Source organism: Calidris pugnax, unplaced genomic scaffold, assembly GCF_001431845.1.
Source record: "Calidris pugnax isolate Ruff unplaced genomic scaffold, ASM143184v1 scaffold219, whole genome shotgun sequence".
NCBI classification, from domain to species: domain Eukaryota; kingdom Metazoa; phylum Chordata; class Aves; order Charadriiformes; family Scolopacidae; genus Calidris; species Calidris pugnax.
The window spans coordinates 34312-50696 of record NW_015094507.1 but is presented as its reverse complement, the minus strand read 5'-3'; the positions used below and the strand labels follow the sequence as shown (position 1 = coordinate 50696).

Here is a 16385-nt window from a genome sequence, read left to right as displayed (position 1 = left end):
TTCAGACCACACAATGTGGCAGAAATGAGCTAGCAATCAGAACTGAGAAGATCATTTTTAATAACAAAACATGCTTATTTATCAAAGGATTTTGCTGGTAAGGGAGATTTCTGAGCACACTGCAGCACAAAAGGAGATGTCAGCCAAAGTGTAATTCTTCCAGGGGAGGCGTTTTAATACAATATGTAATTTATTGCAAAAATATTTTAAACTTTTTGTCTACTCTCCAGAGAAACGCTTATGTTAGCCTAGTTTTAGTGAGGGGAGAGTGGTGCCTGCCAGAGATCTTGGAACTGGCAAAGGGAAAAAAAGAGAGGAAGGACACAGACAGGAAGCCATCTGTTTGTCAGTACTTAAAAAAATGAAGGACGGCTTATTTTTTGCCTGTGATCAGTAAATAAATACCAAGATACACATGAGCTAGCAGTGCTCCATAGAGGACAGTAAAACTGCACAGGGCCAAGATCCAGCTAAATTTGACCTTCAGCAGAGGATCATCCTAACAGGCCAATTTAATATTTGCCCCTCTTGTCATTCCAGAGTTTCAAGGAATTAAGAGTTCTGAGCAAGTGAAAAGTGGGTGGGAGAAAGGAAGTCAGACCGGGATCACTGACGTTATTTAGGGCCTCTGAGAGCATGCAGGCTTTGGAGGTGTCACAGCAATAGGTTTTCTGCTCAGCCAAGGACTTTGGGGGAACGTAGCAAAGCAGCGAGCTCCCCTCTTGGCACCGAGGCTGTGGGGCCCTGTGAAGGTGCCTCAGCAATGGGTGTTCCCCCTCTTCACACTACAGTCGCCACAAGTTCTTCCATTCTCAACATGTGGGGGTGTGGTGAGTCATCTCTGCACTCCCTGCTCTGCTCCTGCAGCTGTGACAGTGACGTAGTGAGGCCTCTGGGCTTTGCAACATAAATTTATCAGGAGCCAAGCTATAGCTCTGCAGAGATCAATATGCCAGCAAAACACGAAGACCCCGTGAATGACAATGATCTTATTGTATGAACTGGTGAGAGTTTTTTATTTGCTAACTGTGGTTCTTTTTATGCACAGTGCTTTGTACCTCTCAATGAAAGATCCTGAAAAGGGAATAAAGGAGTTGAAGCTGGAAAAAGATAAAAAAGTGTTCAACCACTGCTTTACAGGTGAGGTCCTCTTGTCCCTCTTTTCCATACAATAAAGGGGGCACAGGGCTGAGAGGCTAAAGATAGATAAAACAACTCTAAGCTCAGTAGAGCACAGGGAAGTTTGAAAAGAAAACCTGGCATATGTTTTCTTGACCAGCATAGGAGGTCCTCAAAGGATGAAGCTTGAAAGTGTTCATGGTAAGCAAGAGATGAGAAAGAAACTTAAGCAGTGCCAGAAAGATTGAAGTAGATCTTTGTAGAAATTTGCTGAAACATTTAAGTCCAGAAGAATTAATCCTTTCTGAATTTTTTTTCATCAACAAACTGTGACATATTGCCATTCCTGTCCTGCTCCAAGTCAAATCTGTGGGTGCTAGAGTCCAAAGTCTCCCCTTTCTGACAGCACTGTGTCAGTAACATAGCAGCCTGGAAGACTGCCCTCTCCAGGCCTGGCTGTCCTTTGTCCTTCCCCAGTCCCTGTCCCCAAGGCTTCCCAGCTCAGCCCTTCGTCCCAGCTCTCTTCTCCCTCAGGTACAGTGTTCAAGCGTTGTACTGGCCCCTGCCATCAATCAGATCTGCTGTACCTGGATGACCTAAGTATCTTTCCAAATCAGCTTTCTGTGTTGTCACTAAAAACATCTTTCAGGATATCGCCGAATAGATAGAGTAGGGTTGTTGCCTGTGTATTTCTAGGCTTATTTGTGTCTGTCTTGGTTTGTGGCTGATTTTATTTGTTCCTTTGTAACCAGGCGCCTCTGTGATTGACTGGCTGGTGTCTAGCAACTCCATCCGAAATCGAAAAGAAGGTCTGATGCTTGCCTCTTCCCTCCTGAGCGAAGGCTACCTACAGCCTGCAGGAGATACATCCAAGGCTGCTGCTGAAGGGCTGTCAGACACCCCCTTCTTAGATCTCAGTGATGCCTACTATTACTTTGTGAGTGTTGTATTCTGGGGTTTTGGTTGGTTTGGTTTTGTTTTGTTTTTTTTTTTTACTGTCTCAGACTTGCTGATGCTCTGCTTTTCTCAGGCCTCTTGTCAGGTTTCTAAAGTCATGGAGGAAAGATTGTACAGAAGTGGAGAGATCCATATTAATTGTCTTTCTCTACATGGTACTCAGAATGAACTGGCTCACTTTAATATTTGTGGACAGAACATATTTTTTTCTGGCACCCTTCTAAGTGTGAACTGAATGCTGAGATCAAGCTGGGTTCTATTTAACTTGGACTTTGTTCCTGATGTTTTCACCAGAAACCAGAATTTAGCCATCAGTTCCCCTGTTGACTCAGTGGAAGGGAAGAGAGTAATTCATGATCATGGAGCTTCTCAGAGTGGCACAAGCTACAAACCCATTTTTGTGCAGAGCTGTCAAATCTGACTCAGTGTGTGCGCACGCTCTGCTTGCTTTCAGCTTGTTTCTAGTTTGATTCAATACCAGTGTGGTGTGAGGAGGTCACAGCAGATCAGTGTCTGACTTGCTGTCATACAAGTAGGCAGCACAGATGTTTACTCCAAGCCATAAAATGGTTCCCTACATTTACATCATTTGAACAGTGTAAGGTTTCAGTAAGTAGCCTCACAATTTATCCGGTGTGGAATGGATGTGATGCATGGATCTTGAGACAGCCTGGGCTCAGTGTACACATCACAACATCACAGCTATAGCAAATGGCAAATTTCATAAACTAAGGGCAGTTCTTGTTGTTGGAGAAGACAGCCCAGGTGAAGCATTTTTTTTCCCCAAATTCTAGATGGTTGTAACGGATAGAGGAAGAGAAAGGCTGTGTTGGGTGCAGGGATGGACAGCCTGGAGTGTATTGGCTGTGCTGTTCATATGAAACTGCTGTCTGTCTGCATTTTTAAAAACCTCATGGGATCAAGGCAGCCTGTCCGTTATGGAGGAAATGTGATCCCAAGAATCAGGGAGAACGGAGGCACTGACATATCCACTGATGCTCCAGCTGTCTTCAGATGCCCTGAGACGCATTGATGTAGTCCTATCTCACACTGAGATGCTTCCATGGTATCTTGGAGATCTCCTCAACTTCACTGGGAGATTTTTCCAGTAAAAGGGTTGATTTTTTTGGGTGCCAAAAAGAGGGTGGAGAGAAGTCTCATTTGTATGTGTATATAACCGTGCAGCAGTCGTGTAACTTCTGATTTTTCTCTTGTGGTAATACAGCCAGACAGTGGGTTTTTCTGCGAGGGAAATTCTAGTGATGATGATGTGGTCCTGAAAGAAGAGTTCAGAGGCATAGTAGTCAAACAAGGATGTTTGCTGAAACAGGTGAGTATTGTACGTGTTCCATCCTGTCATTGGGATGATGTTGTGTGGATACAAGATTACTCTTCTGCACCTAAAAGCTTTAGAGAAGAGAGAAACTAGCTTATGCCATCTCCACACTTGACAGATCCCACCTCTGTCCCTCGTGCCTTTGCACAAATAGTGCTTGTTGCAGCACAGCAGCAGGGCTTTTGCCCAACATTTTTATTGCTCTTGCTATGAAATGATAGCTTATAGTTTTAATTTAATTAATAGTTTTAATTTAATAGCAGGAGATGTGACAAGTCATTGGTACAATGCAGAACTGAAGTCAGGTAAGAAGGCTGCCAATCCAGAGTCCCTCTGGACACACAGCTGGATTCAGTTGCCAGTTTCCACAGGATTTTTCAGCACACCTGAACAAAGGAGTCCTTTCAGTCACTAGTGTTTGATCCTGTCCCATTTGTAAGATGAAAGATAACTGTATACCTCCTTTCCAATATAATTTTAAGCAATACGGTGAACATCATGGTAATATCCTTGCTTTCTATCAGTCACCTCTCTAGAAAGCCTGTTCTGCTGTTTGACCACCAGCTCTGTAAAGGAAGTCTGAACCTCTACTGTTAAAATATTCCTTGGGAGCCTAAGAACTTTTTGGTGGTGCTCGCTTGTATTTCTCTTGCTCAGCCAGATTACTCAAAAGCAATAGAAGAGATTAGATATACATCTTTCTGCTAACTTTTACACTGTCACATTCACGTCTGCCTAATTAGTAAGACCTTCCTTGCCAACAGCGTAGCTGATTGAGAAACGAGTATTTTGAAATGCTGAGAGGAAGTGATTCATGAGTCTTCTAGCAGTATTAGTCTGGACTGGGTCATCCTCAGTGAGCTGTACATCATTGCTTGGAAGTGTCACTGCTTCTGCTGAAAATGATTTTGGCAGACCTAGATTTTCCTCACCCATCATTTCAGTCTTGAAAACAGGCAATGAGGCATCTGCATCCATATTGGAAGGTGGCGTTATTTCTGCTGGAGCTTCTCAGCCAGGAACCCTTTTCAGGGTACTGGAGCCAGATAAGCCTTTTTTGTTGTTTTCTTTGTAGGGAAAGAACCACCTGTGGCTCGTTGTTGCCAATAGTTCAAGGTACCTTCCTGCAAGGCACTTCACAGCCATGCTTTCTGGCAAGCATTTAAGGCCAGGTCTCACAGACCTCATGTGAATGTTCCAGCTACCAGACTACAAGACGTATTTAGGGGAATCTCCTATCTTCTGTTCTGCTTTGTACAAAAAATAGAATCACAGAATGGTTTGGGTTGGAATGGGCCTTAAAGGTCATCAATTTCCAACCCCCTACCCTGGGCAGGGACACCTCCCACCAGACCAGGTTGCTCAAAGCTCCATCCAACCTGGCCTTGAACCCCTCCAGGGATGGGGCAGCCACAGCTTCTCTGGGCAACCTGTTCCAGTGTCTCACCACCCTCACAGCAAAGAATTTCTTCCTGAGATCTCATCTAAATCTTTCAGTTTAAAACCGTTACCCCTCATCCTATCGCTCCACTTCCTGATAGAAAGTCCCTCCCCATCTCTCCTGTAGGCCCACTTTAGGGGGGAAACCAATGTGATAGCAGTGTGATAGCCCAGTTATTGTGCAAAACAGTGGGATGCAGAAAAGCCCAATTCAAGTCCTACTCCAATTAGTATTTCCTGTCCAAAATATTCAGGTTTTCCCTTTTGTATTTCCCCGTTCTCTCACGTGGGTAAGCTGACTGTAAGTACTTGCAGCCGAAGCAGTTCACAACATTCCTGTTTTGGAATTTTTCCTAGGGACATCGGAGGAAGAACTGGAAAGTGAGAAAGTTTGTTTTAAGAGACGACCCTGCATATCTTCACTACTATGATCCCGCTGGAGTAAGAGACATTTGATTTATTTTCCTGTTTGTTTTAGAGCAAACACCTTGTAGAAATATCTGAATGGAGTATTTGCATACCCCCAGGTAACACTGCACTGTGCTCTCACCTCTTATATGTGATTAATCAGAATTACTATGTGCTCTCACTTGATTAAAATGAACTAGGTCATAAGCACAAATGAACACAATACAGTCATTTTGCAGTTTATAACTGAGATATTTTCTGTGTCAGGCTGAGACATGGCATTCCACTTCTTATGTGGTTCTAACGGGCCAAACCCTGCCCTAAGAAAGGAAGGAGCATTGCCACAGACAAAACCTGGCCCCCAAAAGCAGGCATTTGGGTAGATTCAGCCCACAGGGTTTATTTTATCCTGCATTGCTGCAGGAGCAGAGCCATTATGGGTTATACAGGTGCTTTATGCTGTGCCTGTCCCCCTTGGCAGAGGCAGCCTAAACACACTGGAGAATCAACGCTGAGGAGTTTCTGACCTCCCTGTTCCCAGCTTGCCTTTCCTGCTCCTGGCATCCCCTCCCAAAGGGCTGTGTCAGCTTATAGGGACTGCTTCTTTGAAACTCAGGCAGCAAAAGGCATCTTCACCCGTTCTTTGACTGTCACAGTCTTCAAGTGCATAAGAGACCAACTTGTAAATGAGGGTATATCTGCTCTTGCTGCTTGGTAAGAATACTTCTAAGATCTACCCTTTTTCTAACTGATCTTTTTTTTTTTTAATTCACTGTGACATCAAAAGGAAAGTTACCGTTGGCACAAGGCTTATATTCTCCTTGTACCTTTTTTCAGGACATGCTAAGTACTCTGCAGATCCTGAATTCCAAAGCCCAAAAGAGATTTCCTATGTATTTGCAGGTCTTCCCCCTACCATATCCCCCACCCTCCATGTCACCCACAGACTGAGGATCCCCTGGTTTCCCAGCTGACATACCAAGTCAGCAAGTGTTTGTGTTTCCATTCTGGAGCTGTAGGCAGATTTTAACATGTGAACAGTTTCAGAAGTGTTGCATTTCATTTGGATTTCATGTCCTCACCAGGGAGAAGAACCCCTAGGAGCAATTCACTTGAGAGGCAGTGTGGTGTCAGCAGTGGAAGATATGCCAGACTGTAAGGAACCATATTGAATAAGCTGTGTAATAAGTTTTGGGTACATTCTTTCAATCTGCCTTGAAATCACAAGTGTTTTTTACTCAAAAGCAACTTACGTGCAATGATTCAGTAATTCTTCTAGTAACTAGTCTCTCTATTGCTGTCTTAATTACTGGAGAAGGATACTGTGGTAAAGGTAGTAACAGGGAATTTTGCGTTTTCTCAGTTGTCTAGAGAAGATTTGTCAAAAGGGTGACACCATCCCTATGTTATGATAAGTGGCCTTGGGCAAAAGGAAGCTGAGTTTGCTCTTTTTAGTTGATGAAATTGGGATGGAAGCTTCACGTTAGAAATGGTTGGGCCAACAGACTATTACTGTTCACATTCTGTTCCCTCCCAGAACTAGTTTGTGGGGACAACAATGGTTAAGCATTGCTGGAAGGAACAGGACACACTCATTCCGTGCATCCTCCCCTCCATGGGAGAGGTGGACTGTCGTACCCAGCAAGAAAGTCTGGCATCTGGGCACCTGTGTGGGCTCTGCTGGCAGATGCGGAAAGAACCGGAGATTCTGGATGTGACATGAACTTAAATGTCTTGTTCTTGTAGCTGGCAAGGCCTATAGAAAGGAAAGACATCCCCTTACAGTGTGTAAAGGAAGAAACGTTGTAAATACAATACTTTATTCGCTCCTAGCTGACTGACTTATTTCTTCTCTGTAGCCAAGAAGTACGATGTTGACAACATCCTCTTTGAGATCATCACGGCAAATGAAATCCACTATTACTTGCAAGCAGCCTCATCCGCAGAGCGCACGGAGTGGATCAGAGCAATTCAGGCAGTTTCTAGGACTGGAAAATGAAGATCTGCCAGCAAGAAGACAGACAGCTGAAATTAGTTACTCAAAACAAAAGCGGGAATTTTAGCATTTTACCAAGAGAAAGCAATTTCATCCAGAAGGGCATCCTAAGGCTTGTGGGCCGGGGGTGAGGGCAGGGAGTAAGTTTTAATTCTGTAGTGGGCACTAACAAACTAACATTTTTCCGCTTGTGTTATGGTAATATTGCACTAAATTATAGCATAGAACATGCCATGCTAGTGTGTGCTTCTTAGCCTAATCAGTCTACCTTGGGAAGGCTGTACTTTCCCTGCTGCCACAGCTGATAGTGAGAATTTCACCATTAACAGGGGACAGTCCTGTCACTGACTGTGAGGAACTCAACTAGTCACCTACCCTTCAGCCTGTGTTGTGTTTCAAGATAATCAAACATTTCAATGTCTTCCCAAGACAAACTTCACACTTTCTTCTTCACCAGATTTTTCTACTGCTTGTTCACCTATACAAGTAATGCTGTAGATTTAAGGAAAGAAATCAACTCACTTGGAAGCCTGATCCACTCCTTTATTATCCTTCAGTGTTAAGGGAGGGAAGAGTGCAGGCAGGTAGGGGAATACCACATGGAAAGCAAGAAAACTCAATGACAGTGGTATGAGGAAAAGCTTCTTTCCACTGTGTTTCAAACACTCAGTTCAACTTCTTTATCACCTGGTTTTGACTTTGCTAAATTTCTCCACAAGAATCTGCTTCATTGTCCAATAGGACATTGTTTCCCTTCACTTTAGGTCTCCAAAACAGTTGCTAGGGTGTCACGTACTGCTGATTTGACCTGGATTTGAATTAAGAATCTCACAGGAGAAGGGAAAGGGATTCGTGGGTTACTTATTTGAACTACTGCTTGAAGTGGTTTCATTTAGGTTTTGCTTTTTAACCTGCAGCAACACACTCAGTCCTTGGTTCTGTGCCTTAGTAATATAAATGAAACGTTACGCTTACTATAACTGAAATAAACATTATTGTTTGACAGGGTCAGTTTACCTGATCAATCTTTGTATTTTTGTTTGACTGTCTGTATCAAACTTTTAAGTCTTAAACTTTAAGCAGGAGTTGAAAGTCAAGTTCATGTCAGATTCTGCACGTTCCTGATGCAGAGTGATGTTTCTGAGCACAAGTAAACTTCAAAACTTTTAAAACTCTGCTCATAGATCTAGTAAGACGCCTTATTCTTAAGATACCTTTACTTATCCTTTTCTGTTTAAGAAGAAATCTGGAGTGAAAGCTTCTCTTCAATTCTGCTTAATGATACCTGTGTCTGAGCTGATGAGCCTGGAGGTCTTTTGTGCTGGTGTTGGTTATCACAAAGAGAACACAGCCTTGCGGGGCAGCAGCCTGGCAAACCCTCATCGTCCTGGCCGTTCAAGGCATCCAGAGGAAATCAGCTTCTGGCAGGCATTTCCTGTGTCTCACGCAGGCTGACAGGGCTGCTGAAGCCTCGTCTGTCATTCTGAGGAAGGAAGACTCATGGCAAAAAGATACCCTCTTTGCACAGCCTGCTTTCTTGATAATTGCTTTGTGGTCGCTGCTTATTTTTGCTTTCAGAGCTCACTAACCACAAAATATCCTATGGCACAGGAAAATAGGGAAAAAAAAAACCAAAACCACAACAAACCCACACAACCAAACAACAGAAACTTGCCAAGCTTAGCAAAGGAGGGATGCAACTGCCAATTTTTAATAAAACTGAAAAGTTTTACCAGTCTTTGATTGTGTCATTTCTCCTCACACCCCGTCAAGGGTAAATGCCCACCTATGAACGGTATTTTCTCTGGTAGGTGATGCTAGTTGTTGTATTTGTGGAAGAGCTATGATGTTTGTACCAGACTCTATCAACAGGGTCTCTAACCTTACAGGTAGTTTTTGTGAAGACAGATCCCGAGGGTTTTTAGGTGTGTCTGCTTCTTGGCGGAAAAGGGAAAATTGGAAGTCTTGGAAGAACGTCTGATGCCACCCTACCCACATTTCCTGTTATAAATGTTTTCATTTGCCTGAGACTGGTACTGGGAGTGACTCCGAACTGGTCTTCCTTTTAGTCAGGTTCTCATGTGTTTCTGGACATCAGTAATTAGCTCTACATTCCAGGGTGAATGTCCTCTAGTGCATTTTCAGTCAAGGCCTGACAAGAAAAACAGTATGTTTCACAGACCTTTCTCTCTGATGAGCTCTTCACAAGCAAGGGATGAATTGGAGACCAGGGTTACTATGGGGCTCATTTTCAAAGGCATTTGGTTTCCTAACTCATGGCAGTGCTTTTGAAAATCAAAGTAGGTTCCTGAATGCCACCAGCAGTCTGACTTCAGGAATCATGTGTGAGATGCTGACGATTGTCACAACCCTTGAACAGAGTCAGGAAAGTTGCTAAGGATCTACTGGAGTTGAGACAAGGTGGTGAGGACTTCTGTAATAGATGACTGTATATGGGAAAAGAAAGAAGGTTAATTTTATATCACTACCATTTCTAGAGATAATAGATCTTGTCCAAGGGAATTCAGTATTAAAAAGCAACTAAAAAGATCTGTCATAGATTGTGAGGCCATACTTGGAAAGCATGAAAGGGAAAAGGCATGTTTACTGAATAGTAGCACAAGAAGAGGGAGCAGGCTTATTACAAGGAACTACTAATTGAAAGAGGAAAAACAGAAGAGCAGACCTTCATGGGCCATGCTTCCTCCATCTGTTTTCACCTTCTAACTATTTAAATCACACTACTTCTACATACTCAGCAGTTAGCACAACAACATCAGTTCCTTTTTTACTTACAACATGAATTAGTCTTTTTTTTGTAGACGAAAGGACAGCAAAATAAACCACTGTGGATAAGGACTGTATTTATAATCTTCAATTACTGTAAGACTTGTATGATACAATCTACTATAAAGATCCTCTCAGGTTCACGTTTGACTTGCCTGGGCTGAGCAGTTTTCTGGAATGCTGCCTGCATGCTTACTACAGTCAGATTTTCAGGAACATTCATTAACCATGTATTCATAAAAACAATTCTGTAGCCACAGAGCTCCTTCTTCCACGGTGTAAAAGAAAACAGGACAAACCAAACCACAAACACACCAAAAAAACCAACATCCATGAGGACTGCAACAGCCTTACAAGCTTTCAGCCACAGGTGTTGCTGCTTCTTACAGTCCAATAAATGCTGCATGTGGAGGTTGTTATGTCTTAACAACCTTTCTAGGAGTGGTTTCTAAGAGCTGTTTGCTTTCCCTAAACTGCAGCTTCCTTCTGAAGGGTAAAGTTAGTATTCCTTTGTTGCTAAATGTAGTTATTTTGGTGGTGGTTTTTGCAGTGTGTTGTCTTTGCTTTTATATTGACAGGATAGTTAACAATGTTAAAGGTCTACTGATGATGTGTTTTTAGTAATGGACCGCTTTCTTGAGGAATCTTTAACCAAAGTTCTTTCATAAAGAGGAAAAAAACTAGTTAAGGCCTCTAAGGTACGATCTAGTGTGTACTGGCAAATCCCTCTTTTAGACTAAGTTTTTATTTGTATTTGTGAGTGCAATATTGCAGATAATTCATCATTGCAGTAGTACTCCTTCTGTGTTTGTCTTAGATTTCACTTCATTGCAAATGTTAAACGCTAATTATTTCCCTTTTGGTTTTTATCCCCTAATTTGGTTTCAAATATTTAGAAGGCATTTTAAGGTTAAACAACTTGCTTCACAGTGCTCTGGATAAGAGCTTTTTATTGTTTGTAATGTGTCTGTATTTGTTCTGAGTTCAGGCTTGGGTAGCACTAAAACTAAGAATCCTGAAAACTTCCCTTGTTACCTTTTTTGGTGAGCACTAGAAATGTTGTACCAGGGTGGTGGTTTTTTTTTTTAATTTTGTTTGGGGTTTTTTGGCTGGTTTTTCATTGGGGCTTTTTTCTGTTTATACAGTTTAAAACTGTAGGGGGCTGTAGCAGGAACTTTAAAACCCAAAATGAGTAGCTAACAGTCCTCTGCTGGTTATTGGGAGTCAGTATTTCTGTGGGTGCCTTCAGTTTGTGTCTTGAAAAGTGAACATGTTTTTGCTTGTGAGCTTCTCGTTGATACATCAAAGTTTGATAGTGCTCAGTAGAAACTTCTGTGCCCAGCAGAAGATGTGAAGCTGGACTTCAAATTCAAATTTCTCACTCCCGTTTGGGTTTCCTGCTGGCTAATGTGTGCTCTCCTCTTCCCTTCTCACCAGCCACCTTTTGGAGGTGTTTTGGGGTTTGATAGCTTTGGCAGGCTGCGAAAACCATGTGTGCTGTGTAATAAATAGTCCTAAGTTCTTTAGCCTACCTACTTGAATAATTTTTAAGTAAATATACTATGTTGAGTTTGCCCTAAAGTAAATGGAAGTGGAATATACATGCTCTTACATGTTAAGAATATGCCACAACAGGCAAGAGGTTCTTGGAAAAAAAATAATACGCAAGGCTGTTCTCACAGCCTCTGGTTTGAAAGATTGCTTTCAGATTATACAATTAAGTAATTGTGTTGTGATATTATTTTTCCTGTGAGCTGAGCAGTTCTTGATGTGTAAAGCGTCAGACGTTTGTCCTTTAACATCAATACACAAGATGGAAATCTGAGTTGTGCTCCTTGTGACCAATGTTGGTGGTGAGTAGGGAGTCTTTCACTTTCTAATCTCCTCTCAGCTTCTCAGGATCATGGTTCATAACGTATCTATTTCATATCTTTCTGTGTTACTCCTGTGGCACAAAGACAACTTAAAAAGCAAAGGGTGGAGACAGGACCGGTGGAGCCTGGTGCCTTTCCAGATGACTTTGCCTGCCAACAGCACATGGTCCAGCTGCCCGAGGGAGCCTTGTAGCATTCCCACCTGCCTTCAGCAGCCACCGGCTTGGAGCCTGAAGGAGGAGAGTGTCTTTGGCCAGCTCTGTGGAGGTAGCTTCAGCCTTCAAACCAGACGTAGTCCTGCTGGATGCGCAAAATGAATGCCGGAGGGAGCCACCATCTGTGTCTGTGAGTTGTTTTTGTTGTGTGGGAAGGTGATCGAGTTGAAGTATGAATCCGCCGCCTGAAGAATAATTTGAATGTGGTTACTTCAGCACCTTTCAAAGGTATTTTAGGAACTGTTTCGCCTCTTAAAATAGCGGGTTGGTGATCTGCAAGCCAAGCAAACAGAAAAACACCTTTGAAAAGTCTCTGACTGAAAACAAGGTTCTTCTTCTGCTGTTACTCGTGAGACTTCTTGAAATAGAGCTTCTCATTTGGCTTCAAAATGAGGTTTGTTGTTTTTTTTTTTTAACTGGATTAGAACATGGGACTTCCTGCTTTGCTTTTAGAATCAAAACTGTGGCTTTTCACACTTTGTTTCTGGTTCTTGTAGGCTGCTTAATTTTCTTTTACCTTTCAGTTTGGTTGAAGGGAGAGTAAAACTGTGTATGAAAGCTGAGGAAAATGCTGCTTTTCATAATTCATTGGACTTCCATTGTAAGTGTGATGGAGGAAAACTCTTCACCTTCCCTGCGTTTACTGCCTTTTTTTGCCAGAGCAACACGTTTCCCTGTCTTTCTTTCTCACTAAAAGATGACTGAGAATGAGTGAGGAAAGGAATCGAAGGCAAAAGCTGATGGAACTGATGGATGTTTGCCTCTAGCAGTTGAAAGGGAGGGAAATTATGTTAGTATATTTTCAAAACTTGCCTTCAGTACGTCTTTCACCAAAATCTTGAATATTAATAAACCAAACTGGGCAAGGGAGAGGAGGAACAACTGGGGATCGACTAGTTTAATTTTAAAAAAGAAACAACCTAAAAAAATCCAAACTAGACACCCCAATCTTCCCCCATCCTCAAACCCAGGTATTAAAAGGACATGGAGAACTTTCTTCTTAAGAGTATTGCCACTAGTCCCTTTATGAAATATACAAGAACAACGTATTGCAGGCTGATAGAGTATCAATTATAGCAATCAATGGATAATTCAGTCTTTTCACGTGCCTGCTTCCACATCATAAGGAAAAGTCTGAAAAGCACTAAAGTATATCGAAAGAAAACCAAGAAATGATCTCTTTTTGTCCTTCAGTGCTTCTGCTCTGTGTGTGTGTAGGTGTCCTGCTTTTGAAGGCTTAAGTTGCTGCGTGACTCCCTCGTGTGTGATGGTGAAAGTGCAGTAACAACATCAACATGCACGTGTGAGATATTTTTGAATCATAGAAAGAGTTTTTTATATCAGGTGTTTAACGCCTCTGTGTGGTTTTCTGATTAATAAAAGGAAATATTTAATCATCTTGGTACGTAAGTGGTGAAATAAGGTTGGTGGGGTTTTTTAGCTTGATATTTTTACTTAAGGCTTTTTTTTTCCCAAGCTACAGCTGCAATTTCCCCTTTCTCCTCTTCCCCCAACGCTGCCTCCTCCTTCTTAAAGCTGTTTGACCTAAACTTCCTAATCTATAAAAAGAGTTTGTGGCTCTGCTTTTTAGGCATCATGGAATGGAACTCAGGTATATAAATATAAACACTGAGAAGCATTTCAGATGTGCTACAGCACACCACGTGGTCGTTAGTCACTCCTCTAGAACACCAAAAACTTCCACTAATCTCATGCCTACGTGCCATATGTAGATGTTTGGTTACTTCATGGGCATGCAGTGCCATTGTGGTCTCTCTGTTTAAGCATTTGTGGAGCCCCCAGCTTTAATATCTCCAAGTGCCTGTGTTGATAAGAGCTGCACATTAGAGGAGTATAATTTAGTGATAAAACTGTATACAGATTAGTGATGTTCAAGAATAAAGGTGCATTAGGAAAGCTGATTAGTTTAGTTAGCCGCACTAGATGAAACTTGAGGCACATTTCTGTTACTGGCTATACTGTCAAATGCTATATGCTGTATCTTGCAAAACCTAGGTGTTAGGATTTTCTACCTGAACTTGTACAGTACTCTTGTTCTTTAGCGTTGGGATGGAAAAATAGTGGTAGTTATTGAAAACATTCCCTCAGTTGAACAAAGTTCTTACAGGGTATTGTCATACTTCATTTATTAGCTTTATTAGATAAGGCTGCTGCCAAAAATATTTTGCCTTTCTCAACTTTTTGTCTCCTGTTAGGATTAAAGGTTTAGGGCAGCTGGTTTGTTTGTTTTGAACAAACATGGGTGGCAGTGTTGGACAGGACCGATCCCCAGGAGGTGGAGGGGGCTTCAGGGGAAACTCTGCTGGTACGTAGAATTGTCCTCTGGGGTTTCGTCTTGGTAGGTCCCCTGGGACCTCTGAGTTTGCTGTGCATCACCTCTCTCCTTCTCCTCCTTCTGCCCACAGTTGAAGAGTGGGGTTTTTTTTTGGTTTATCAGTATACGAGAAGTGGGTTTAGCCCTTAGCACTGGGGTCTAAAAAAAAAAACAACAACAAACCAACAAAACACACCACAAACCCCCAATTCTTGGTGGCGTTGTGCTGATGAGAAATTGCTGCTGACTCGCAGTGTTAACTGCAGCAGGTGACTTCTTCCACAGTTTCGGGTACAGACTTCTCTCAATAAGCTGAAAAACAGCCACAAAATGTCAGGGTGCTCTTAGGAGTCTGATATCCCTCTACCCAAGTTAATTTGGAGATAAAAACCCACTACCACACCCCACATCCCCCCAGTCTTTGTGCCTTTATCACCCTTCTGTCGGCACTGGTGGGCTGAAGCAGCTGATCCCAATCCTGAGCCTGATTGGTTTGTCTTCAGTTGGAATAACTCTGTCACTGGGAACCTTCCAGACATGAAAAGGTAGTGCCTGTCTATCAGGAGAAATATTCCTCTTGGAAAAAAAACCAACCAAAAAAATCACTTTGAAATTGGAGTGGTCTAATGAAGAAAAGTCGACAGTGATTAAAACATCTTGTGCTTTCTTTTTCACCTAGTCTGACTGGTAATGGCGATGGGTGGAAGCCACATCCTGCCCCCGTGGTGAAGCAAAGCCACCCTGTGAGCTCCTCCCCTCAGAAATGGGGCACTGCAACACTGAGCAGTTGTGAGGAAGGTTCTAAACGCTGCTGGAGGTTTTGGGAAAGCAGAAATAAAACACTGACCTCAGGGGGGACCTGACCTTGAGCCTCAGTGCCGGGCATTTTGATGTCCAGCTGTCTGCAGCAGCTCATATTGTGCAGCAGGGAAACTTTTTGGGTTTTTCTCCATCCCAGAAACCTGGCCGGTTTGAGTCCCCGTTGCGTAGCTGAGGTGTGTGGGTGGAGGATGTGCTGTTTGCTCTGCACCCCACCAGCTCCTCTCCAAAGGCCTCCACCTGAGGAAAGCTGAGTGGGCAGGAAAGGGAAAGGCAGGAAGGCTGTGTGGGTGACGGGATGCCTGGGTGATGGGCGCCTCGGGCACCTTCCGAGTAGGAGGGCAGAAGTGGTGTGTGAATGCAGCAGGAAGGTCGCCGGGGCTTGCTAAACTAGAACTTTTCACTTCCTCAAAAAATCAGGGGTAAGAGAGCTGGGCACTGAAGTCATGCCCAGTTCAGTGGGCATTCAGTGAGCTTCAGTAATGCTGGGTGCTTTTCAGTGGTGCCCAGGGATAGGAGAAGAGGAAATGGGCACAAACTTGATCATAAGAAGTTCCACCTAAACATGAGGAGGAACTTCTTTCCTGTGAGGGTGGCAGAGCCCTGGAATAGGCTGCTCAGGGAAGTGGTGGAGTCTCCTTCTCTGGAGACATTCAAAACTTGCCTGGACATGTTTATGTGCAACCTGCTCTGAGTGGACCTGCCTTGGCAGGGGGGTTGGACTAGATGATCTCCAGAGGTCCTTCCAACCCCACGTGATTCTGTGAAAAAAGGGTTTCACCAGCCACGTAGGTGAGAGGATCTCTGGTGCCTGTCCTGGGGTTTACATGCATGACCTCAGCTGCTGAGGATGCTCTCTGGAGATGGATATCTATGCACTGGTGCTAATTTAGGGACCAGGGTGGTCTTCCTGTCACCGGCATTTTGGTGGTTTTTGCTTGCAGGTAGGAGGGGAAAGAGATGAGCCCAAAGCAGCTGGTGTGGGAAGTGCTGCTGGTCGGAGCGATGGACGCTGGTCTTTGAAGGGAAGAGAGAACATCCAGCCTGCAGCAGAGCTGAAAGGCTGAGGAGGTGGTGCAGGGGGAGAATGTGGGGGAGC

At 43.2% G+C, this 16385-nt stretch overlaps 1 protein-coding gene across 5 annotated transcripts in view; it reads left to right on the top strand.

The window, feature by feature from the left end:
- Positions 1 to 8277, top strand: part of PLEK (pleckstrin) — a 62215-nt gene extending 53938 nt beyond the window's left edge. For 4 of the 5 annotated variants that reach the window (XM_014964535.1, XM_014964536.1, XM_014964534.1 and 1 more), the window contains 6 exons: positions 1049 to 1140; positions 1872 to 2056; positions 3302 to 3406; positions 5210 to 5293; positions 6346 to 6415; positions 7120 to 8277. In XM_014964535.1, the coding sequence (XP_014820021.1) occupies positions 1049 to 1140; positions 1872 to 2056; positions 3302 to 3406; positions 5210 to 5293; positions 6346 to 6415; positions 7120 to 7259 (676 nt within the window). In that variant the 3' untranslated portion in view covers positions 7260 to 8277. The remainder of the gene's footprint in view (positions 1 to 1048; positions 1141 to 1871; positions 2057 to 3301; positions 3407 to 5209; positions 5294 to 6345; positions 6416 to 7119) is intronic. The other variant, XM_014964537.1, reaches the window with a different exon arrangement.
- Positions 8278 to 16385: the final 8108 nt, after the last annotated feature.